General features: G+C 34.5%; 1 protein-coding gene across 48 annotated transcripts in view; it reads left to right on the plus strand.

Moving 5' to 3' along the window:
- The window catches only part of SOX5 (SRY-box transcription factor 5), a 995,306-nt gene that overhangs the window by 788,158 nt on the left and 180,960 nt on the right, over positions 1 to 26,188 (plus strand). For all 48 annotated transcript variants that reach the window (XM_072765770.1, XM_072765744.1, XM_072765748.1 and 45 more), the window contains 2 exons: positions 3,307 to 3,479; positions 8,002 to 8,070. In XM_072765770.1, the coding sequence (XP_072621871.1) occupies positions 3,307 to 3,479; positions 8,002 to 8,070 (242 nt within the window). The remainder of the gene's footprint in view (positions 1 to 3,306; positions 3,480 to 8,001; positions 8,071 to 26,188) is intronic.

Consider the following 26,188-nt stretch of genomic DNA (forward strand, 5'->3'; position numbering starts at 1 on the left):
AATTGAGGTATAACTGATATGCAGTACTATATTAGTTTAGGACATAAAACATAATGATTCAGTTTTTGTGTATATTGTGAAATAATCACTGCAATAAATCTGATTAACATCTATCATTATACACAGTTCCAAAAATTTTTTTCTTGTGATGAGAACTTTTAAGATTTACTTTCTTAGCAACTTTTCAATATGCAATACAGCATTATTATCTATAGTCACCATGCTGTAGATGACATCCCCATGACTTATTTATTTTATACCTGGATGTTTGTACCTTTTGATCCATTTCACCTATTTCACCCATCCCTTACCCCTACCTCCAACAACTACTAATCTGTTCTCTGAATTTATAAGATTTGATTTTTGTTTGTTTCTCTTTTTCTTTTAAGATACTGTATAAATGAAATCATGTGGTGTTTGTCTTTTTCTGTTTGACTTATTTCACTTAGTATAATGCTTTTAGGATCCATTTGTCCTGTCACAAATGGCAAGATTTTATTCTTTTTATCACTGAATAATATTCCTGTGTGTGTGTGTGTGCACTATATTGTCTTTATCCCTTCATCTATCAATGGACATAGGTTGTTTTTATATCATGGCTACTGTAAAAAAATGCTGCTATAAACATGGGGGTTCATGTATCTTTTTGAGTCAGTGTGTTTGCTTTCTTTGAATAAATACCCAGAAGTGGCATTTCTGGATCATATGATAGTTCATTTTTAATTTTTTGAGAAACATTCATACTATTTTCCATAATGGCTACACCAATTTACATTCCCACCAACAGTGCACAAAAATCCCCTTTTTTCCCACATCCTTGCCAATGCTTGTTATTTCTTCTCTTTTTAGTAATAGCCATTCTATCCAGTATGAGGTGAGATCTCATTGTGGTTTTCAGTTGCATTTCCCTGATGATTAGTGATGCTGAGTATCTACCTTCAGGTACTTCCTAGCCTTCTCTATGCCCTCTTTGGAAAAATATTTATATTCTCTCCTCATTTTTTAATTGAATTGGATTTTATTTATTTGTTTTATTTTATTTTGTTTGCTCTTGAGTTATATGAGTTCTTTATTTATTTTGGATATTAACTTTTTTATCAAATATATAATTTACTCACATTCAGTAGGTTGCCTTTTCATTTCAAACATTTTCATGGATGTTTCATTTCTACCCAGTTTTTTCCACCTAGCTTTACATCACTAACAAGTTCCCATACCATTAAATATTCTTAAAAAATAATATTTTCATGGGTGAAAAATACAATCTGGATGTTCCATAATTATTTGATGATTTCCATTTGACATTAAGATTGTTTTTAATATTTCATTTAAAACACTTTTTAATACTTCATTTCTTACATTTTCTAGGGCTAGACTTTTTTATAAGAGAGGAAAGAAGAGGGGAGAAAGAATTTTAAGCAGGCTCCACACCCAGCACAGAGCCTGACACAGGGCTCAATCTCATGACCTGAGATCATGACCTAAGCCAAAATCAAGAGTTCGACTGAACCAACCAAGTGCCCCTGGGGTAGATTTTTTTTATAAGTGAAATTATTCCTTGAAGATAATGAGGATTACAAGACCTGATATGTATTGCTTTTCCTAGTATATATTTCTAGAAAAGTGGCTACTGATGATGTGTGAAGATTTACATCATACCATGACTTGAATGTTTTCTTTAAAAAACTTCCTAGTATAGGGGATCCCTGGGTGGTTTAGCGCCACCTTCAGCCCAGGTTGTGATCCTGGGGTCCCGGGATCAAGTCCCATGTTGGGCTCCCTCCGTGGAGCCTGCTTCTTCCTCTGCCTGTCTCTCTCTCTATCTGTGTGTGTCTCTCAAGGATAAATAAATAAATCTTAAAAAAAAATTAAAAAAAAACTTCCCAGTATATATTTAGATTATTTACTATTAGAATTCTAATTGTAATAATCATATTGTTGTTATTTTAGAATAGGTGTTTTTCTGCTCAATGGAATCCAAATATCTGAACTATAATAAATTATTAGCAATAATTTATTGGACACCTGTCCTGAATAATGCTGGCTATTCATAATGAGTATAATGCATGATTCTTGACTTCTATTCACTCATAATTTTTCTTCTAGGTATTTATTCTCTAGCCTATCTAAATTATATAAAAAACTTTATTTCTATTCCAAATGGGCCTGTGGAAAATATAAGCCACTAACTATTGCTGCTACTTCCTAAAAGCACATGGTTTTTCAGCACAAATTGTTAGAAATACAGTGAGATGGGGAAGGTTGACTGAGTTATAACAGATTCTTCTATTTAATTACATATACAGGTGGCAAATGCATTATTAAAATAGTGCTTAGTGTCTTATATTAAAGTGAAAATTGTAATTAAAAAGTGTGTTCTCTCCTGCTGCGAGTACTTTACCATAGGGTTCTTGTCTATCTGGTGAATTTTAAAAGAACAATTAAAAGTGATATTGTTCTTGTTTCAGTGAAATGCTCACATTTGTGGTGTGTCAAATAAGTATTTTAACCTGACAAAGAAGATTCATAGCATACTTTAACTATCCTGAACACGTTATTTATTGTGACTGCTGTGGTTTCTTTTCCAAGTCTTGAATTTAACTATAATCTTTGGCGGCTATAATGTGATCTCTGAGTTTTTCAATCGTATTTCATTATTTCATGATAGTCTGAATTTATATTCTCAGTCTTGAATATTTTCCCTGTTAGTTATATCCTATTTTTGAAGAAAATCTGTGAGTGGCATATGAGAAAATTGTGTAAAGTTTGATTGGCCATAGATTTCTCCCACTTTTTAATGTAGACTTCCTTGGTTCTAATTGTTCAAGCTTCTTCTCTGAGAAAAGGAGAATCATATTACTGATAATAATTACTTGGTCTCTTAATAATTATGGTTATTAAATGTTCGTGTTTTTGTCTTGCCTCTTTAATTTGGTAAAAAACTACTTAGGGCAAGGAGCTGTGCTTTAGGCCTATTTTTATTTTCATCAGATCCCAGAATAGAATATTAAAATAGTAGATGCTCACCCAAGAATTTTTTTATTTACTTGTAAAATTAAAAACTATAGATTATTACTTGTTATACAAAAAAAACAATCAAAATATTTGTTCATTCTGATATTTTTAAAAGGGAAATAGCCATCACTTTTCACTATTGAGTTAAAAATCTAAAAGAAAGTAAGTGTATGTTTGTGTGTTAACCTTCTATTTAGAAGAGTTCTCTGTGCAATGGAATCATTGTCATTAGATAATCACTGTCTTTTCATTTCCCTTTTCTTGTATGTTTTATTGCTGTGTTATTTTCAGGGACTCCTGAAAGCCTAGCTGAGAAGGAGAGGCAGCTCATGGGTATGATCAATCAGCTGACCAGTCTGCGGGAGCAGCTACTGGCTGCCCACGATGAGCAGAAGAAACTAGCTGCATCTCAGATCGAGAAACAACGCCAGCAAATGGAGCTGGCCAAACAGCAACAAGAACAGGTGAGTATGAGCCAGAGACACGATTCCTTAGGCATTGTTTTGCCTGCTCTTTATAGGTCACTCTCCTAGGCACACAAAGATCAATAAAATACAAAGTAAGGAAGCAAATAAACAAACAAAAAGTTTATCAACTACTGATTTCATTCAACAGGTGTTTGGTATGAGCTTTGAAGACTAAGTAGGATTCTACAAATGAAGTAAATTAATTGTGGCCAGGAAGTTTAGTTAGAAGCCTATTATAATAACTTATGTAAGTAGTGAGAATCTAAACTAGATAATTTAGAATATAAACTAAATGACCACAGAAAAAGAGAAGAAAAGAATAAACAGGTGGGAAAATTATGATTAGTTGAATTTTTCCAGTGGGCAAAAAGAATGAGGAAAGATGTTGAGACTGGGTAATGGGTAGAGTCAGGAGGGGGGCAAAATTGGAAAAGCAGGTGATTTTATCATGTTTCATTAAAGCTCTCGTCAGGTTGTCCAACTGGAGGTATGTAAAGAAAAGCTAGAAATACTAAGCAACAGTTTAGAAAAGAGGACTGAACTAGATTTCTTAGATTATTTACATAGAGATTATAGTTTAAACCACTGGGGCAAAAATAAAAAATAAAAAAATAAATAAACCACTGGGGCAGATAAGTTTCATTAATTTATTCAACAAATAGTAATCAAGTGCCTCTTATATGCCCACCACTATGCTAACTTCTGAGTCCATATCAACTAACCAGAAAGACAGAACCCCTAAATTCCAGTGGAAAGAGAGAGATAATTAACAAAGGAAAAGAGAAATTAACAAAAATATTTTAGACAGTGATAAGTTATTTGATGAAATGTAATTAGAATAATTTAATAAATATTGATTGGTATGACAAGGCAATATTTCTTAGATTGGGTGGTAGGATCTGGCAATAGAGCTCAGATCTAAATGACATACAAGAGGCAGCCATATTTATATCTAGGGCCAGAGTGTCTTGTGCAGGGGAATGGCAGGTTTGTAAGCTGTAAATTAGAATAATGATGCTATCATTAGAAAATGGAAAGGAATTAGGGGTAGATCCATAGGAAATACTGCATTTATCTGACAAAGAAAGGAAAATGAGCAATACCAGAAGAACAAAGCTATTAGATTTGTCATTTAGTTTCTCATTGCAACCCTTTTAAGACTGTGGCTTCTATGGAGCTTTAATAGTAGAAATGAGGCATAAGAATTGATAAATGAGTAGTAAGAAAATGGAGGCAATGTATAAGAATCATTACTTAAAATTGGTATCAATGGGAAGGGAAGAAAGAGGTTGTGATAGGATGAATTTATATACAGAGATGGCACATCTTTTCTGGGCCTAACTCCCTTTTGCCATCTCATGTTCTGGGCTCTGTCCATTCACCATCCCAAGTGGAGGAAGACCATTATTTAGTCAAGGGTATCTGTGTGTCCATACATCCCTGCAAAACCTTAACAGTTATTAAAGTGTAAACTAGCAGAATTGAAAGAAAAATATTCAGATTACATTTGAGGAGACCCACTTTCAGATTACTCTTCCCCACTTCGTGGTTTATCTCTGCTTGAAAGATGATGCTTTCATGTTTAATGAAATACTTCATCATTTTTCTTAAAGATATATTTGGCCTGTTCTTGAATATGGTCTATATTTCTCTTGCTTTACTCCTATGATAAGAGTTTGGAATGCTCACCTGTGACAGTTTAGAAAAACACTACTCTTTTCTTGTTTATCATTCTCAATACTTTCAAACACTTGAATACTAGAAAACTCTAGAAGTTTCTGAAACGTAGGTCAGATGGGGATATAGTAGAGAATCCCTATTTTGGTAGGTCCAAGGGCATATTTGTCCTAAAAAAAAAAAATCTGACATAGATTTCACTAATAGAAAGCAAAGTCTTCTTTCTTCTCTTTCATGTTCTGACCCATCCCCACATATCATCAAAGGATTCTAGATTTTTTTTTTTTTTTACTTTTTCTGACACTACCCTTGGAATTTTAGAAATCATTAGGTTCTTCCAAAATTCCTTTCCTGTGTTGGAAAGATACTAAGCAATGATGCCTACACAGCCTGAGAGAAGATCCTTTGTGAAAGCTTCAGGTCAGGTTTCAAGAGTCTATTTTACTTAGATCTTCTGTATCATCCAGTGCTGGCATGCATATTCACCACTTTGTGGTCACTGATCTTTTCATCAGGACATAGAGAAATCTCTGAAGGGCATTTAATATTCCTTAAGATTCAGGTTGGGTGTCTTTTCTTGAGAACTCCTTTTCTGACCCTCCTCCCAAAACTCCCTATTCATTGTCCCTAGTCTGTGTACTCTAATATACCCATTATAGCCCTTAGAGATTCTAATGAACCTGTTCACTGGTCAGCCTTTCCTCTGGACTCTGAACTCCATTCTGCACTTTTTCATTCAATAAATACCTATTGGGCACCAATTTGATGCCAGGTCCTATTCTAGTTACTGAGTTACAGCAAAGAATAAAACAGACAAAAATCCTAATGTATTGAATTCTAATTAGGAAAAGATAGCAAACAAGTACTATATAGTGGATTTGATAAGAGATATAAATAAAGAAGAGGATTAGAGATGAGAGTGCCAAGTAGAGAGAGAAGTCTTTTTAAAAATTAAAGACTATCAGGAAAGACCTCATTGATAGGTGACATTTGAGCAGAGACTTATAGGAAGTGGGGTAGTGAGCAATGTAGTTATCTCAGAACAGAAGATTCCAGACGGAGGGAAAAGAGAGTGCTGAGGTGCAGAGGCAGGTAGATCCTTGGGAGATAGAAGCATCCTAAGTGTGCTCAAGAGACAGGAGAGGAGAATGACAAGCATGGAGTGACAAACAGAGGAGTAGGAGAAGGTGAAACCAGAGAGGCAGCAGAAGCCAAATCATACAGGGTCTTGCAGGCGTTGTATGGACACTGGCTTTTGCTCTGAGTGAGACAGAGAATTTTGAAAAGATGGATAACATGACACAACTTATTTTTTAAAAAGATCTTTGTAGATCCTAGTATATTATAGACTGTAGGGAGCAAAGGCAGAAGCAGAAAGAACAATAGGAGACTATTACAATAATCCAGCAAGAAACAACCATGGCTTGGAACAGGAGGAAGTGTGGAGGGGTGTGAGGTCATCCGTTTCTTGATAAATGCTTAAGATGCATTAAAAAGATTTAAATATCGGCTGAAATACTGATATGTAGGAGGAAAGGACCAGATTTAAGAAAAAAGAGTGATATTCCTTTTCCTACCATCTCCTTTCTGCCTTTCTTCAGGGGGAAAAAAATGGATTTTAAGAACCCTGTTCCTAAGACAAAATGAAAGCATTAAAATAACCATAATTGAGTTTAGTTTTGAACTTGTTGAATATGAAGTACCTTTGAGAATCTCATTGGAAAAATGAGTCTGAAGCTGAAAGCAAAAGCATAGGCTAGACAGATTTTTAAGTACTTGGCATACATTCAGGAGTCGGGATACAGGGAAGAGAATTGAGTCTAAAATAGAGCCATATACAGCTATGACGTTGAATAGCTAGACATTGAATGGCTACACAGAGTAGTTGAAGATAACTGAGAAGGAACAGATTGAGGGCAGAGCAAAACCAGGAAAATATGCTGTCATGGAAGCCAAGAAAGAAAGGTCAGGATCAAGGGAGAGAGCTTGAGTCTTAAATTTTGATGGAAGGACAAAAGGAGAAATCTAAAAAACACTTTAGAATTGAAAAGATGAGGAGTGCCTGGGTGGCTCAGTCAGTTAAGCCTCTGACTCTTGATTTCAGCTCAGGTCGTGATCTCAGGGTCCTGTGATCAAGCCCCACTTTGGACTCCGTCCTCAGCATGGATTCAGCTTGGGATCCTCTCCCTCTCTCTCTCCCTCTGCCCCCTACCCCACTCTTTCTCTCCCTCTCTTTCTCTAAAATAAATAAGTAAACATTAAAAAAGAATTTAAAAACAAGATTGGTGAATTTTATTATGAATCGTTTCAACGGAGAAGGGGAGCAGAAACCATGCTCGAGTGCATCGAGGAGTTGGCTGTGTAGGGGTTTGTAGGAGGCAGAAATGAGAACAATATTTAGGAAAAAAAACAGAAATACCAAAACCTCGCTAAGGAATATAGCCCTCTCACAATGTAGTACTCTGCTACCCTGAACGTCCAGGTGGCAACAACCACCTGTTGATGCAATACTTTCTTTTGTAGAAAAGAACTAAAAGTGCCAGAGGCAGTACTTTCTTAACATATTTCTGGGAAGGAAGAGGGATTTCTGACTGGATTGGATCACTTATTGGAGTTTCTTAGACTCCATTTGTTTTAGGTCAAAAGAAACTGCTCCAGAAGCTAAATATCTTGTTTGATCCTACTTAAAGATGAATTGCCAATACTGTAGGGGACCAGGAACATCCATTTTCATCATCTTAATCAGTGTCAAATCAAACTTGGAGCAATTTTGAGAACATTGGTAATTTCCCCCTGGGACTACAATATACTTTTAAATTTTTCATGTGCAATTTCTCCACAGATTGCAAGACAACAGCAGCAGCTTCTGCAGCAACAACACAAAATCAATTTGCTTCAGCAACAGATCCAGGTCAGAAATCATCATTTCATGCATACTTCCAATTAAATAATATCTATCTATCATCTATCTATCTATCTATCTATCTATCTATCTATCTATCTATCATCTCTATCATCTATCTATCATCTATCCATCTTTGGTTTCTAATTTTTAGATGACCTAACTGGAATAACCTCCAAAATAAACATTCCTTTTGGCTTACTTGATTCAGGGCATGTTACCTCCTGTGCCATGAGAATCTTGCAAGGAGTCACAGACCCAACTGTCAGGAAGCTTTCGATCTGAGCAAGCTGACAGTCATTTTCATCCTATACTGAAAGGAAATTATTGCAGAGAAATATTAGAAAGGTTTCATTTTCTCTGTCCTTTAATGTTTAAAATGTGCTTGTGAGTGTTCTTAAATGAGGGATATGCAGGAGAATCAAAGCTAAAAGGTCCAGCAAATTCTGTTAGAGAGCAGTGGCAGAGAGAATATATGACTGTATGCTCAAGAGCCATGTGTGATGAGGGTTGAGATTAGGGAAGGTAATGATCTGATGTTCAAGTAGAACTTCACCCTTCATGTTGTCTGGAGAAACCAAGAGTGAGGGCTTCATAACCTGCATATTTTGCTCACTTGGAAATGTGTGATGATGAAGAGCATCAGTGAAGATGGAAGAAAGCAGCTATACTGATAACAAAAGGAAAAAGTAAGGTGTCAGAGTTGTCCTGTCTTCACCACTTGCTGGTAGCATGAATTTTGACAAACTTTTTTCCCCTTCTGAAAAATTTCCTTTCCAAAACTACCTATTCCATAGAGTATAATGAGGACTTAATGAAATCACAGATGAAGTATCAAGGCATACCATAGGTGTTCAATACATACTTGCTATTACCAACAAGAAATGGAATCTAATTCATGTCACTATGAATCTACCCTATGTAATATCCGTTTCCTGGAAGCAGATGCCAGAGAAGAGAAATTCATCATTCTTTTGGAGTCCTATCTTGAGAATCCAACATATTTTGTTAAGAAGAAATTCATCATTCTTTTGACATTCTATCTTGAGAATCCAACATATTAAGTGTAAATATCATAAATGTCAGAAGCAAATATGTCTACATTATTTCGTTTGTGTATTTAATCATGTTTAGACTTCATTGCCAGCAAAGTTCATCCCACTTTACCTAACTGGGTCAGGTATACTTAATTTGTTCACTCTGGATTTTGTATCCCAATCAGGGCTTATTCATTCTTGGTCCACCTGAAATTTTAGTTAGCTAGTCACCGCTTCACAGAGACAGAGAAACATCAGTGAGATGATCCAACCAGGATTCTTTGCTTTCCTTAACTGTAATTACAAGCAGCACATCCTAATGTGATGTTATCTATCTGTATATATCTTGAGTGTGGTTCTTAAAGTTAGTGGTTTAAAACTGTTCATTGGGGAGCACCTGGATGGCTGTCAGCTGTGGGTTGGACTCTTGATCTTGGCTCAGATCTTGATCTCACTGTTGTGAGGTTGAGCCCTGCATTAGGATCCGTGTTGGGCATGGAGCCTACTTAAAACAAAAACAAAAACAAAAACAAAAAAGAAACAAGAAACTGTTGGATTTCATGGTCAGTCTAAGTGTGCTGACTTTGAATATAGTTTTAAATGATAGTACCAGGTTATCCACATTTACAATGTTTTTATTTGTTGAAAAATCTAAGATAATAAAGCAGTTATGGTATTATATTTTCTTTTTTTTTCTTTATTTTTTTTTATTTTTAATTAATTTTTATTGGTGTTCAATTTACCAACATACAGAAAAACACCCAGTGCTCATCCCGTCAAGTGTCCACCTCAGTGCCCGTCACCCATTCGCCTCCAACACCCGCCCTCCTCCCCCCTTCCGCCACCCCTAGTTCGTTTCCCCAAGTTAGGAGTCTTTATGTTCTGTCTCCCTTCCTGATATTTCCCAACATTTCTTCTCCCTTCCTTTATATTCCTTTTCACTATTATTTATATTCCCCAAATGAATGAGAACATACACTGCTTGTCCTTCTCCGATTGACTTATTTCACTCAGCATAATACCCTCCAGTTCCATCCACGTTGAAGCAAATGGTGGGTATTTGTCGTTTCTAATTGCTGAGTATTATATTTTCTAATCTGGGAAGTAGGGAATGTGTTAGGCAAAAATAAGTTCTGAGCAAGATGACAATCTGAAAGGAATTCATTTACACAACCTCTTGTATTTTCATTAACAGCATAGTTCTAAAGTATATTTTATAAATTATTGATTTGGGGCAATCTTACAAATACTTAATAGTTATGAAAGTCACAATTATTTAAATTAGTTTATTGAGAGACTGTTCATACAGTTATGGGAAGGACAACTATAGTGACATGTAGAAATAAAAGATTAGAAACATGGAACAGATCTTTTTTTGCTCATGTAAATCCTTGCCACATTTATTATTGAGAATGTTTTCTCTCCCTTTTCTTCTTCCTTACCCTTCCTCCTCTTCCTTGGCAGCATCTGACAAAGAAGAATAGTAAAATTCAAACCTGCTATGGGGGAAAGCAAATCAAATTCATAACAAATAGTATTATTACATTTATTTTTGTCAATGAATGCATAATCAATGCTTACATAAGAATTTACAATAGGATGAATTTACTTGCTATCTGCAAATACTTATGTAGTATATTTTGAATTTGATCTGCTTCCTTTATCTTCCTTCGGTATGGAGCCTAAGACCTAGAAATAAATATACCAACTTAAATTGTTCATCCTGATTGCATTTTCTTACATGTTTTATACCATTGTCTCTTTGGGCTTTAGAAAATAATTCATTCCAGTTTCTTTATTGCTAAAATAGTGGACTGAAATATTACTAGACCACAATTAAGGCTGTTTCAATTATGAATACACAAGACATCAATGTGACCCAAACATTGGTAAAGGCATGCAATGCATTATATAGTTGCATCTACTATATGGATTAAATTGACAGAGTAAGAAAGCAGGAAAATTTTCATACTTGATGGCTATGTTACATCACAGGAGGATGACGTTCCCCAACATTTATCTCATTCTTTTTCCTGAGATTTCTTTAAAGGAGAGGTTTAGACATCTTTATTCCATTTGAAGTATATATCATTCAATTTTTTAAAAAATGTATGAACAAGTTTGTACATACATATGAATGCCCAAACATTCACATATTCTAATGACTCAAGTTATTTAAAAATTCTATTGGCCTATTATTTCTTTTTTCAATTCCAGATGAAAAAAGTGGTAGTAGGTTTTACTCTGTAGTTATGTATTCAAAGAGAAAATGATGTAAGAATTAGTAAATTCATCAATTTTATTCAATCAGGATCAATTCTTTATGAACTGATTTCTCTCTTTAGAAAGCAGCCTTAGCTCTTAAATTGCATGATGTTAATTGGATTGAGTACTCAATCTATCTACATTGCTTCCTTACAAAGACCTTATGTAGAGGTATAGACTTTTTTTAGGTTGATTCATGTAACTCATCAGGATTAGAAGAAGAAACAAAAAGTTTCCTGCTACTGTTTGTAACATCATAAATCAGTTCATTTTCAAAAAAAAAATCATGTTATAATACCAAAAATATTTCATCTTCCCACAAGAACTTGTATTTTTCTTTGAGACTCTCAATTTTAGGCACACTAAGATGTTTCAGTCTTTTTCTCCCATTCAGCAGTGTTTTCCTTTACTATTTCTGTTTATTGCCCTTAAAAAATAGAATACTTTTACATTCCTACTTACTGTACCCAGCTAACTCTTAATGTGCATTAATGTGTGAGAGGAAATTTATAAATATTTCAGAGAAAAAATCTTTAGATTTTTTTAAAGATAACCTTTTTTTAAATCTTCTGCTTATGGTACAGTGCCCACCTTTAAGCAATTTTATTTTCTGACTAATCTCTTTTTCACATTAAATCAACCTGTTTCTAATAGGGATAGTTAGGTGGTTTATGTTTCCAATAATGATCCTAAACCAACGGTTCATCTTGACCTCATTCACTATTACCAAAACCTTTTAAAGTAAATGAATGAGTGACCTCTACTCAGCTTCCATTATGGCAACAAACTGAATGTCCCTGGAGACTCAAGATCCCTTTTATCTTGAAGCTTTGTATGGGACAGGATTCTATAGCTTTGGGGTGAGTAGGGGAAGCATGTCCTAGTTTTAATTTTTTTTACCCTTTTTAATAATACTTAATAGAATTTTAGTTTCTTATTAGCATCTAATAGGGTCAGGCCAGTAACATACTCTAGTATGAAATCCACTTCAGATATTTTTAAGAGAATTTTTAAAGATGTTTTACTTCTTGTATTTGACGTGATTCCCATACTGAAAGTCCAGTGTTTGAATTTTCTTAAGAAATTTTACAAATCTGTTACCTTCTCCTTTCTAACTTTTCCAATTGTTTGTTGTTCATTGTGTTCTCTTATGGGCAATTTAAACAATGTCATTGTTTCCGATTCATAATGTATGTATTTGTAGGACTAGTAGTATCTTTGGGTCACTGATTCTGTCTGGAGCTAAGGGTAGAGCAAAGGACAAATCTCTGTTCTTTTGTAATCTTAACTGGCCGTTGTATATTCCATTAGTATATAAGGAAGAACTTGGCTTTTCAGGTGGTATGGGACTATATTTAACTGTATGAAATACAATTTTAATTGTATTAAATGATTAAAAATATAGAGAGCAAGTTCTCTGGAATTAGACATATCTGAATTCAATCTCTGCATGTTCACACCTCATCTGCTGTGTGATCTTGGGAAAATTACTTAGCCCCTCTGGTTTCATTATGCCCATCCATTAACTGGGAGTTATAATTGCTAAGTGACATTGGGTTAGTTTAAAGATTGAATGGGATCATACCTAACATGTGGTGAACATACAATGCTTAAAATTTTTGCTTAAGGTAATAGGAAAGAAAAAAAATCGTTCCTTCTGTTATTTATGATGAACAACTTAATGAGGAGAATTTCTAGGAAAAGAAGAGTATAATCTACATGGCAGTAGCCACTGAAAATTGTAAATTCAGTGTTCCAACAATTCATATTATTTTAGAACTACAAGGGATTTTTAGAAAGCCTTTATTTAGACCTATCTCTCATTTTGACATTTGTAAAACTGAAACCAAGTAAGGTTAGAAGATTTTCCCAATGTCACAGAAGTTGTTACTTAGAACAATGGCTGGATTCCAAGTTTCCTAAATCTTGGCCCAATTCATTTTTATTTCACCGACGTTCTACCATTTAAGGCTTAATGGCCCGAAGTTTTAAAATGAGTTTTCTTTCCCTGGGAACTTATTCCTACAAAATAAAAATACAACTTGACTTATGTACAATTGAATGATTAAGTTGCAGTCATGGGCTCAACCAATTTGTGATAAAGGTTTTATTTTATTGGAGCCAAAGTTCTCTGAGCTCATTAAGAGTTTTGGTAATTCTTGATAAATTATTATGCAGAACAAAATCCATTGAAATATTGTATTGAAAACATAATAACATGAAAGGTGAAATAATAGTACCTGACTGACCTGCTGATTTATGATTTCTTTCTCTGAGTGTGGTAAGTTGGAAGCCTTTTACCCCCCTCAACAAGACTCCACACATATACATGAGGACAAAGAGATTGCAAAGTAACCTTGTCTCTTTAGGAGACTGGAAATGCCAAGAATAAACACCATGCAATTAAGGTAGCATTTCAACCTAAGAAGGAAATGCATTAACCCCTTGAGCTCTGACTAATGTTTTGCTGTAGGAAATAAAATATATCACAACTGAACAGGATATAGTTCTAGACTTTCAGATAGGTTACTGGAGGAAACAATATGGAGATACCAAGAAATAGCTTAAAGAGTCACTTTCTGCTCTTCCTTGTACTTTCTGGAAGTAGAAGTTCCTTTTGAGAAGATAGGTAGTCTCTCCTACAAGAGCAATGATGCTATCTGTAGCTCTCTGTCTTTTTATTTAGGGAGAGTGACTTTAAAACTCTTTAAGCATTTTTAATACATCTCTTGGCAGTTACCTAATGATGGAATTTCAGTAATTCATATTATTTCACTGTATAGTTAAGCCTGTCCCTTTAGATAAAGGTACAGATAGATTGATATGCATATGTAGCTTAATTTTTACAGATACAATTCATATCACATGACTTGAGTGTACAAAGAATAATGAAAGCAACTATATCCAGAGCCCAATCCTCTATATGCTCCCCTGTATTCTATGTGCAATCCTTTATTCAGAAAGAGCCACTTTAAAATCTTTTAAGTTTTTGTTTTAATAACTTCTTAGTATTTACTTCTATATAAAAATAGAATTATAATGCTGTTTCTGAGTTAACATTAAACATCATTAACTTAGAAATGAAGAATTGCTGAGTTCTTGTATCTCTACCCTAACATCCTCTCCTATTCCCCTCCTTCACCTTATAATGAAGTCTTTCAAATTTTTCCCAAAGGTACTTCTAAGCATTAAACAATTTACTTGCACCTCTTTTATTTTTCAATCAACTATAACTAGTCTCTTGACATTTGCCTTGTCAGATGAGGATGGAATCTCTCTCTTATTCCCAAATGCCAATATCTGTTATTTGTACGTTTAAATATATATCTAATACATGTATTTGTGTATGTATGTATACACACATACCTGTTGTACTTTACCTAATGGTTAATCTTAAAAGTTGAAAATCAAGAAATGATTTTTACATTAAAATACAAATCTATGTATTTTTTTCTGGAATAGTCTTAAAGGAATATTCCTTATCCCTTTTTGTTTAGCTTTGTGCTTTCCAATTGCCTTTTCTTTTTTTTTTTCCCCTCGTGATATTCATGTGATTTGTATTATAACTTCATAAGTTCTCAGGAATAAATCAAATCTCCAGAAGCCCACTTTTCTTGATACCTGCTTCCTGGCTGTCCGTCTTGCTTTCATTTAGATCAATTGGTCCAGCCAATATTTTGGGATATCCACTTATGATTCTCCAGAGTTGGAATTACTGTTTCCTATATTGTCCTCCTGGGTTTATATCCTTGTTTTGCTCTAGAACCGTATCAAGAAACTTCCTGAAAGAAAAGAAGGGGCATGAGGATACATAGCATATAAAGTATCCAGGATAAAAACATAAATGTAGGTATATGTAATAATATTCTGTTTAAGCTCTCTACTTGATGGTAGTTTGGCTACAAATGAAATTCTGAGCTGGAAATCATTTTCCTTATATTTTAAATCTGGAATTCCAATGCTCATGCTAACTAAAGTTTTCCCAGACTCTTCTATTTGTGCTGAGGGAATGTGATGTAGCTGGGATAGAGGTAAACTGATGGATCCACTTTCAACTAATATGACTATTTTCAGTCTAGGTCTCACTTCTGCTCTCCCTCATACTTGGAGTGTCAAGTCTCAAGACTTTCTGGTGGTTCTGAGGGCAATTTAAACCCCATCTGTCCTTAACACATTATACAATTATTTTTCATCTTCCAAAACTCTAGCCAAATTTCTTGCCTGTGTAAACCTCCTATTCTTTACTGCTTTATGTGACATGGGATTTTAAATTTGTCTGTTTTTATCATTTTAACAGTATCTCAGGAAAGAATGCAATGAATGCACATGGTCTATCACCTTGGTTTGGAAATCAGGATATCATTTTTTAAATTTTTCTTTCTTTCCTTCTTTCTTTCTTTCTTTTTCTTTCTTTCTTTCTTCTTTCTTTCTTTCTTTCTTTCTTTCTTTCTTTCTTCTTTCTTTTTCTTTCTAATAATATTTATTTTTTGTTCTTAAATTTATTTTTAAATATTCAAGACACATAAACCAGTGTCTTGGAATGAAGGAGTCCTTGTAAAGACAATGAGTTATTGCAGAAAGGTAAAGCTCCAAAACCAAACGTCACAGTTTAAGATCTGTAAATGTATATTTTCCAGTTTCCTTGGTGTTTCCAAGGTACATATATCTGGAGGATATCACCATCCTTTTTCTGATAGATTTATCAAACAGTAAGAGTTTATATTTGTGTAGAATTTTAAACTATGACCCTGATATTTTAAACTTTATAATTTTTGAGACCTAGTTAAAGTACCCATATTTGATGATATGCTGAAGTAATTTTGACAAATTTTTGGAAGCGGTAAGCCAGATCTGGAATTCATTCATCCTGGCTTGGGCTTTTTACTAAAAACAATGCATTTCATGGGAGGAGATTTTTTTTTCTCATTTTTTAAAAGATTTTATTTATTTATTAATGAGAGACACAGAAAGGCAGAGACACAGGCAGGGGGAGAAGCAGGTCCCATGCTGGGAGCCCGATGTGAGACTCGATCTCAGGACTCCAGGACCACGGACCCGAGCCAAAGGCAGACGCTCAACCACTGAGCCACCCACGCGTCCCTTTTTCTCGTCTTTTATGTGGAATCTCAAATAATCTTCCTTATTAGTTTCCTTTTTCTATCTTATTTCTGTGCTGTTTCTGTGCTATGTCTTTCTCTGATCTTTGCAATATGATTTCTGAAGGGAAGCCTGGGCTCATTTGATCCAGTATGGTCATAATGGAATCACTGAGACTGACCCAGAAAGCAGACCTGCAACAGTCTTTCCCATGACTTTACAACCTTTCCCCAAACAACATTACCTGTGGAAAAAGTGGTACACTGTTCCTCACTGTGGCTCTGTACTCTGTATCTTATCAGTTAACAAAACAGGGCCCATCAGGGCTTAGATAAAACCCTGGGAATGTAATTATCAAATAGTGGGAGGCAAAACAAAACAAAGCAAGTTAACAATAACAGATTTGGAAATGTAGGCCAGAAGTCAATATGTTGGCCTAAAATGAATCTATTTCACTTTACCTTAGTTACATACTCATTAATGTTGTAAAAATAAATGCTGTAGCAGGGAATTGCTCACAACCTTTAGAAAAAAATTCTATCTCCTGTCTTTGAATAGAGTTGACAAATAGAAAGGAATTAGATGCCGATGAAATTAACAGAGTATTAACATAAAATTAATTATTCTATGAAGAGTAGTTACATCATGAGTCAAAACTTACATTCCAGGCATTCCTAGTACATGGCATATTTGCTTCAGTTCTGTAGCTAGAGGACCAATTTCTACTCAAAAGCTGATAATTTTTTGAATTTAATTTTATTTAAACTCAATTAATTAGCATACAATGTATCATTATATTCAGAGGTAGAGTTATTTATCAGTGTTATATAACACATAGTGCTCATTACATCACGTGTCCTCCTTAATGCCCATCACCTTGTTACTCCATCCTTCCTCCCCTGCAATGACCCTCCATTTGTTTCCTGTAGTTAAGAGTCTCTTATGGTTTGTCTCCTGATTTTGTCTTATTTTATTTTTCCCTCTCTTCCCCTATGATCCTCTGTTTTGTTTCTTAAATTGCACATATAAGTGAAATTATATGATAATTGTCTTTCTCTGACTCACTTATTTTGAAAAGGTGGTAAATTTTTATGCAACTTATAGACAAAAAGAAACCAACTTTTTACTTTATTTGTATGCCTGTGTGTGTGTGTGTGTGTGCATGTGTTGGCTCTGTTTATCTTTAAAAAAGAAAGACTAACAGTCAAATAAAATGAGAAAGGAAGGCAAATAGAACATCGAGGATACCTATATGATACTAGTTTTCCCTTGAAGGAGAAACAAAAAGAAAAATTCGAATTGCTTCTTCTGCAATGAATATTCTAGAAGTGGTAAATTCACATGGTAGTATTTGATAAAGTTGATTACTCCCATTTCCTTGAAACAGTCTTCAGTTGGCCTCCAAAGACCACAGTCTGCTGCTTTAGAAAAAAACAAAACAAGAAACTTTTTATTCTCCATCCTCTCTCTTTTAGTAGTTTCTGCATGCTTCAAAGTCTAACTTGCTGTAATTCTCCATCATCTGATTTAATTTCTAAGTGATCTCATCTAATTTTTCCATATACTATTTTATTTATTTTTTTCATACACTGTTTTAAAGATAATACCTCAAAACTTATTTTCCCGTCCTTTACCTCTCTCCTAGACCTCAAAGTCCAATATCCAAATACCTTCTCAGCCTATTTAAGTGCACAACTAGAAAGCACCCAAATTTCACATTTTGAAAGCAGAACCTTTAACTATGTTTCCAAAACTCATTATTTCCCAGTTTATCCAACTATGAGAATGAGACCATATGCCTAGTTCCTGTCACCAAAACCTAGGAACTATTCTTAAATCCTTTCATTCTTACATATCTCACAATTTATCCATCAACATTGCTTTTTGTCCTCAATCCATCAATTGACCGACTTCTCCTTCCATTACTCACCATCATTTCTCACCTAGGCTCCTACAGTAGCCTCCTAACCAAGTTGGTCATCCAACTTCCTCTGTTGACCCCTTAAGTAGACATTTTACATAGCTGCTAGTGTGATCTTTTAAATTTAATTGTGCTGTAATCCTGTCATTTAAAATAAATTCACTCTCCTTATGTTAGTCTATTGGGCTGTACATGAATGCCAGCCTCTCAAACTGTCTCCCTCATTCCTTCTACCCCAGAAACCTGTCCTTCCTGGTTTCAGGGAATATGCTAAGAATGTTCTAGCATCGGTACATTTTTATTTGTCTTTCTTAGGTCCTGGAATGCTTTCTTTAGTTCATTACATAATTTAGACCTTCATTTCATTCAGGTCTTTCTTAAAATACCATCCTCCTCAGGAGGAGAGGTGGGGCATCTCAGACAACCCAATCCAAAATAGTCTTCGCATCCCCTAGTCATCTCTGATCACTTGTCCTGTTTATTTCTCTTCACAGCCCTTATCACCGCCTTATATATACTTTGGGGGTGATACCTCATACTGTACCTTATATTGCCACCACACTACATACCTGGCAGTATATTCTTTGAGGTCAAAGATTTGATCTGTCTTGATATTATATGTACCTTGCAAAGTATATATGTACTTGAAAAGTACATATAATAGCTCCTGGCTTATAATAATAACTTTAAGTTATATATTAAAGAGATGAATGAATAAAGTGTAGACACATTACCCACGCTGTAGTATATGTAATAATAAGCAAGATGATAATTTTCTCAAGAGACTGAAATGGATGTTTAGGGAGCCATCAAAAATAGATAACCAACATTTCCTACTGCTGTATATGGTTTGTAAAATCATTTTGTACTTTGTATTATACTAGTGAGAAGGAGCAGCCTATTGCTCGTTAAGTACTTGGCACTTTGCAGAGGTCATTTCATATAATTATCACAAGAATTCAGATAGGTTATGACATTATCTCCATTTTATAGACAGTGGAATTGAGGAATGGGTGTGTGGGGGTGATGTACATGTGTGTGTTTGTCGGAGGGTGTGTATGAGAGAGGAGAGAGAGAGAATCTGAGATCTTAACAGTTGAGTACTAAGTAAACTTAAAAGGTGCCTTCTTTGTCTCTCTCCTTATTAGAGTAGCAATGGGCAATTTAATTCAGATAATCTTAAGAAAATAAGGGCAATTGATCTTATCAAACTGAGTTAAACCTATTAAACTGGCAAATGTGGCAGGATTTTTTTTAAAGTACTTCAGTTTTGCTTTCTATAATAAACCAGTTGAGAGAGTGCTCTTTTATAAATGGAGAAATCAATAAATATCTTTAAAATGAATTTCTGATGTTGACAATCCTGTCGTACCTAAATAGAAAATTATAAGGGGTGAACTAATGAACTTTCATAGCATGCACATATGTTTACTAAAAGAGGTAAAATAATGAGCTAATTTTGATATCATACACATACATATTTAGTTAGATACTTATATTAATATAGGTGTATACACTTGTGTGTATGTATGTATGTGTGCATGTATGTACACACTCATCTGCACATACTCAAGTTTCTATACATCTTTTTGAATCATTGTTTCCCTTTATCTTCCCTGTTTATTGCCAAAATACATATTTAAATTTATTTTCTTCTAACATAACCACCATCTAATTCTGAATACATGTTTTTCCTCCCTCTCTACCTCTGTGTTCCTTTCCACTACTTTGCCAATAACTGTATCTATACCTGCTGCTTGACCATCTGACATAGCCACTAGTCATTTCTTTTACCCTTCTAATTTTATTTTCTTTCTCCCACAGTTCCTCCTCTGGCTAAGTCTTCTCCTCCTTATCTGTTTAGGCAACTGGATTTCATGTTTTCGTTGAATAGAAAGTTGTCCACTAATAAGCCAAAGGAGTCTGAAAGATCATTTTGCTTTAATTTTAAAAGTAAATTATTAGGATTTTTGTGGGGTGATGCAAGTGGGAGAGAGCAAAAGAAAACATAAACAGGCTCCAGCAGAGGTTTCACAGAGTGTTAGTATAATATATTATTGCAATCTTTTCATGATAGAGGGTGTGTTGTCACGAGCACCCGTGTCATGCAGCCAGGAGAAGAGGAGGGATGGTGCTGCTGTGAGGTAAATCAAGAGATAACAATAAAATTTTTCTGTTGCCTGGTGGAGGTGTTTAGGATGTGTTTTCTTTATATCTTCATCCGCCCCTAATTGAGGATGCTTTAAAATTGAATGACTAGCAGTCAAAACGTGTTTGCTTCAAGCTGAGAAGAAAAATGCTGGTGTCTCCGCTTCCAAACTGATTGCGCTTTGTACACAACTGACAGCCCCAGTCACTTTGAGTGACTGATAAGTGGGAAGCGCTGCCACTTATCAAGGAATGCAGGCTGAAAAGAAAAGACTGGGGCCGTTTCGATGCTTTGGCATGTTCAAAATAACATCTTACATCAGTCAGACTCAGAAGCACTAAAAGACATTGAAAATGAAGTAATGTATAGAGAAATGTGGTATGTGTGTATGAAGAGAGACAAAAATTACTCAGCAAGCAAATAGCTGCAAAAGCAGGGTGGGGGGAGAGAAAGCATTGTTAGGGGTCAATCTTGCGAAGGGAACCAATGGATAAATAATTTACACACATTTTGATAAAATTTACCCTTAGTCTGAAACATCCAAATTTAAAAATACATAACTGAAGAGCTCCACCATTATTCATATAAGCAGCTGCCTTTGACCAAACGGATGCCTTAAAGCACCTCAGCAATGAAAATGTTATCCACTTCTATAGACAGTAATTTTTACCCTGAGAAAGAATCCCAATTTTCATCCCCCCTTCTTTTCTTGTGTAAATATTTAAAATGTAAAACATATGTTTAAAATATTCTGTTATATCTGACTTAAAGAGCATGATTATATAATAAAATAAGATAGGGGTATATTTCTTCTTTGAAATTTTGAGACTATGTTAATGAAAGAATATACAGATTCACTGGGCTGTAATTTCCACAAAGAGGAACTTCTGAAAATGACAGATTTTTTTGTACTCAGTTATTAGGTATATATATATTCAGTGCATGTATATTCTGCTCTAAATTTTCTAGGACATTCATATTTTAAATATTTTGTTGGTCTATTCACACTAGTTACTTGTTCTTCTGTACTCTCTGGATCTTAATAAGAGAGATGCAATATACACCAATGATTTTTACCCCTCCTGTGAATGCCATGTTATCTATTTAAATAACTTGTTTCAGTTTTAAAACTTAAAAATTCACTTGTGGGTTGTTTTTGTTTTGTTTTGTTTTGTTTTGTTTTGTTTTGTTTTGTTTTGTCAGGGCATATCCCAGTTTTAGATATAGTCACAATAACCATAGTTGTGGTTAATTCAAGCTTCTTCGGCCTGAGCCTGTATCTTGGGAGGCTAAACGTAATGCATAGTCTATTAATTATTTAAGGAACAAACTGCATGGTGGAGGGGTCTACTTTTGAAACCTGCAAATTATTTCACTCTTCTCAATTGCTATAAGACTGAAGACTACTAATGTTTGCATCGTTGTAAAAACTTTTGGGTATGCTCAAAGATAATCATTCGAGTGAGCAGGAAAAAGAATGTGTTAGGACACTATGGCCGTCAGACCAGTTTTGAACTGCTGAAGTCCTTAATGAGATAAGGAGCTTGCTAAACCCACTTTAATTCAGCTGACATGCTTTTTCATTGCAATACTTTCTTGATGAAGGAAGCAGTTTGGTGGATTACATACTAGTACAAGCTCCTGACCTCATCACAGACCAACACTTTGAGTAGTATTGAATTAGAACTCTGTGATCAATAGAATAATGAATATGAAAATAGACTTTAGAGCTAACTTAATCCAACTTTTCCTTCTTTTGTAGAAGGAGAAGATATGGTCCAGAAATAATAAGAGCTATGCCAAATTCCCATAAGTAATTAGATATAGACCCTAGCCTTTTAGGCCTGGTTAATTATATCAAATAAATCAAGATCATAAGCACTCCTGAAAACAAAATGAGCAGTAATTCTGCAGGGCCCATCAAATTGAGTTTGTTACTTTATCTGGAATTTGAAACAGATATTAAATCTTTTGCTAAAGAAATTTGGAACAATATATGAATGTTTCCATAGAAATTGTAAATGACACATCACTTAGGAGAGAACAATTAAGAAATGTTAATGACATTTTGATTCATTAAAATTATCAGTATATCATTTTGGAAGGTATATATATATATATATAACTTTTAAACATATATTTCATTGGTTTATGATGGTTCCTGTTTTTAATGACTATTTTTACAGTGAGCTAGTATTTCTGCTTTATCCATTTTAGGTAAAAATTTATAATGTTATATTATTAGACTCTAAATAAAGAAAAGAAACAATGATGTTCTAGTGTGAAAATAATGTCCGATCTGCTTCTCCAAGAGAAGTATTCTTTTGATAAATAGTAGCTGAGAACCTTTCAAAGTAAAACCAAAATATTTTAAGGAACCTCTTGATTTCTAGATGTTTTTAAAAACCTAAAATAGGAAATGAAGATTTTGGCAAAGGAAAATATTTTCCCATCATGTAATTGATTTTTTTCTTCCACTATAAAATGATGCTCATTCCCCAGCCTTCCTGTTTAGGACATGTGATATACTCCTATTTTATCATTTATTGAAATCTTTGTCTTACAGTGTCCTATTGTTTTAAAACACTCTTTTCATGTTTCATTCTGTAACAAATGCTTCATTCATGTAAGAGTACAGGAAAGCAAGATATTTCTGGAAAATCTTTATCCTTTGAGACATTGAGTGAAGTCTCTTTTGTGATTAAAAAAGGCTACTGCTCTTAAATGCATTACAGGCACAATCTTGAGGTCTACAAATACTTCCATCAACACATCATTACTTTAAACTGCCTTCTCTTTAACCTGTCTTCTGCTACCTCATAGCTTTGTGTTTTTGTGCTCTTATCCAGTTGCTTTCTCCCCAATTATTCCCATGCTCATGACACAACTTCATTCCTTAGACAACAGATCACTTCAGCAGAATTGAAGAGAAAGAATACAATACAGACATAAATATCCGTCAGATATTTTTGTAAATACCTGCTTTAAAAAGGCTTAGTATTCTGGTAACATGAAAATGCTAATAATCTTTTTAATCGAAGGAGAGTCTCACCTCTTACAGTATCTTGTGAATCTCATTTCTCACAGTAGTATCATTATTATATTTTTTTTATCTCTTACATGGCCATTACAGGATACAATGTTAATACATGTGAATAAAATCCCACTTTGAGTAATGGAGCAATTAAGTTTTAATTCATCTGGTAAATAGATGCTCGTCCAGGTAGTGACACAATTCAAGCATCTGATGATTTTCTTGTGTACAGTCATAATCGTAAAATAACATTATATGGGTCTACCATAGGAAAAAGATAGTAATGATAAAGCCAATCAATGGACATTCTTTGGTTATTTTTAAATAAACGAAAATCAGGATTACAGTATTTATGAAGAGTGCTGAAGTTTCAAATGCTTATATGCTATCACTTTGCCCATTTTGCCAAGATTATTAATGGCTTCTGAAGCTAAGATATGATACTATCCTCATTGTTCCTTCTTTATCTGATTAAATCCTCAAAATTCTGTTTTCTAAGGTAGAATAGAGTTACTCTTCTCTAAGCCTCTTAGTACCTATGCAGAGCCACATGGAGTTAGCACTCCCTTTTAGCTCATCTCCTTCATTTTAATATAACAGCCATTTTTTGCCCTCTTTCTTTCTCTTTCATAAGTATTTGATTTTCCTCATTTTGAAACTTGATCAAGGAAAATAGAAAAGAAATATTTTTTAAGACTCTCAAACTAAGGGATGCCTGAATGGCTCAATGGTTGAGCGTCTGCCTTCCGCTCCAGGATGTGATCGTGAAGTCCTGGAACTGAGTCCCACATCGGGCTCCCTGCATGGAGCCTGCTTCTCCCTCTGCCTGTGTCTCTGCCTCTCTCTCTGTGAGTCTCGTGAATAAATAAATAAAATTTTAAAAACAAAAGACTCACACTAAGTTTAATATTTTATGGCACAATACCTGGAAAAATGGAGACAGATTAGGAGAATTCAAAATTGTTTGAGTTTTCACAGGAAAAGTTGAAAGGATTAAATGTGGTTTGTGAAAACATTATATTTTGCAACCATCCCAGTTCAATTTAGATTAACCTTCTGTGATATCATTCTGCCAAGTCCCTGAAATTATGGACCCTAAGATGTTGAACCTATTTGTCCAATCTCTTTTTCTAGATGTAAAGATTAGGATAGGAAGTTTGGGCCTTATCTTTCAGCATTTTACAGCCTTGGAATGAAACCGAAATGCCTACGCAAAAGAATAATTCCTTTTTTTTTAAATGTATTTTCACTGAGAATATTCTAGAAAGCTCAAAGAATGTCTATATCCCAAATAATTACCCTGGTTCTATTTTTTTCCTCACTTACTCTGATTAGTGATTTCAGTAGCATTAAGAAGTGATAATGCCCTAAAGTTTCCTATGTTTTTTATTTGGAATTTCTACTCCATAAACACACATTTATGGCTTGAATCCATAAAGATTTTAAAATAAGACTATCTTGAACGTGCCATGTGTCATTTTAAAATATTTTAAAGATGCTAATGACATGTTTAAGATATTTAGTTTTTTTCTTAATAACAGCCATTTTGACAATAGGCTAAGCCTTATAACTTACCTGTTGAAATCATAAAGGAAAAAACTTATCAAGGAAAAATGTGCATAGTTAGATAGATGCCTTCCCCAGTGCCATTGACTGTTCAGGTAACTATAATATAGTTATGAGACTTTTTTTTTTCTTTATGGTACTGCTTTAACTTAAAGGAGAAACAGAAAATAACCTCAGGATGTGCTGCACTTATTTTATTACTACTTGTCCCTTCTCTCCACCTTGACCACTATTAAGTTTTATTCCGTTCTGGCTGTGTTAAGCTGTACTAAATGTCAGTGGGATGTCTGCCCACATCATCTGTTATAATGATCTGTTCCTACTCATAGGGAACTCATTCACTGAGGCTCTCTTTTTACAATCCTACATACCCACCTGCTTGCATAGGAAATATAATTCTCCCCTTATGCAGTCCCGAGCCGGTCTTAATAAACATGATGGTGAGAAATGCTACAGGCCTTTTTCTTTGCACAATTTAATAGCTTGCTAAAAGTGAAAGAGCAGTAATTAAGAATACAAATGCTCATCATTGGTGGGGAGTTACCGAGGCAAAAGAAGAAAAATCAAGATTGAGGGCAGATTAAAAATTATTGTAATATAGATTATATTTTCTAAATATTTTCAATACATAAGTAGTAATTCATAAAAATGTATATAACTAACAGAACTGGAATTTTTGGCCTATTAAAGTTCAGTTATAGTGTTTATATGTCTTTATGCAAAGTATAAGGGACTGGAAAGTACTACCATTTGGTATGGATTAAATATCCCATGGGATCCCTGGGTGGCGCAGCGGTTTGGCGCCTGCCTTTGGCCCAGGGCACGATCCTGGAGACCCGGGATCGAATCCCACGTCAGGCTCCCGGTGCATGGAGCCTGCTTCTCCCTCTGCCTGTGTCTCTGCCTCTCTCTCTCTCTCTCTCTCTCTCTGTGTGTGACTATCATAAATAAATAAAAAAAAAAAAAAAAAAATTAAAAAAAAAATAAATAAATAAATAAATATCCCAGATATTCTGCTCAAGTATAATGGAGACATTCTTAACACTTTTGAAACAATG

The sequence above is a fragment of the Vulpes vulpes genome, chromosome 8 (assembly GCF_048418805.1).
Source record: "Vulpes vulpes isolate BD-2025 chromosome 8, VulVul3, whole genome shotgun sequence".
Classification (NCBI taxonomy): Eukaryota; Metazoa; Chordata; class Mammalia; order Carnivora; family Canidae; genus Vulpes; species Vulpes vulpes.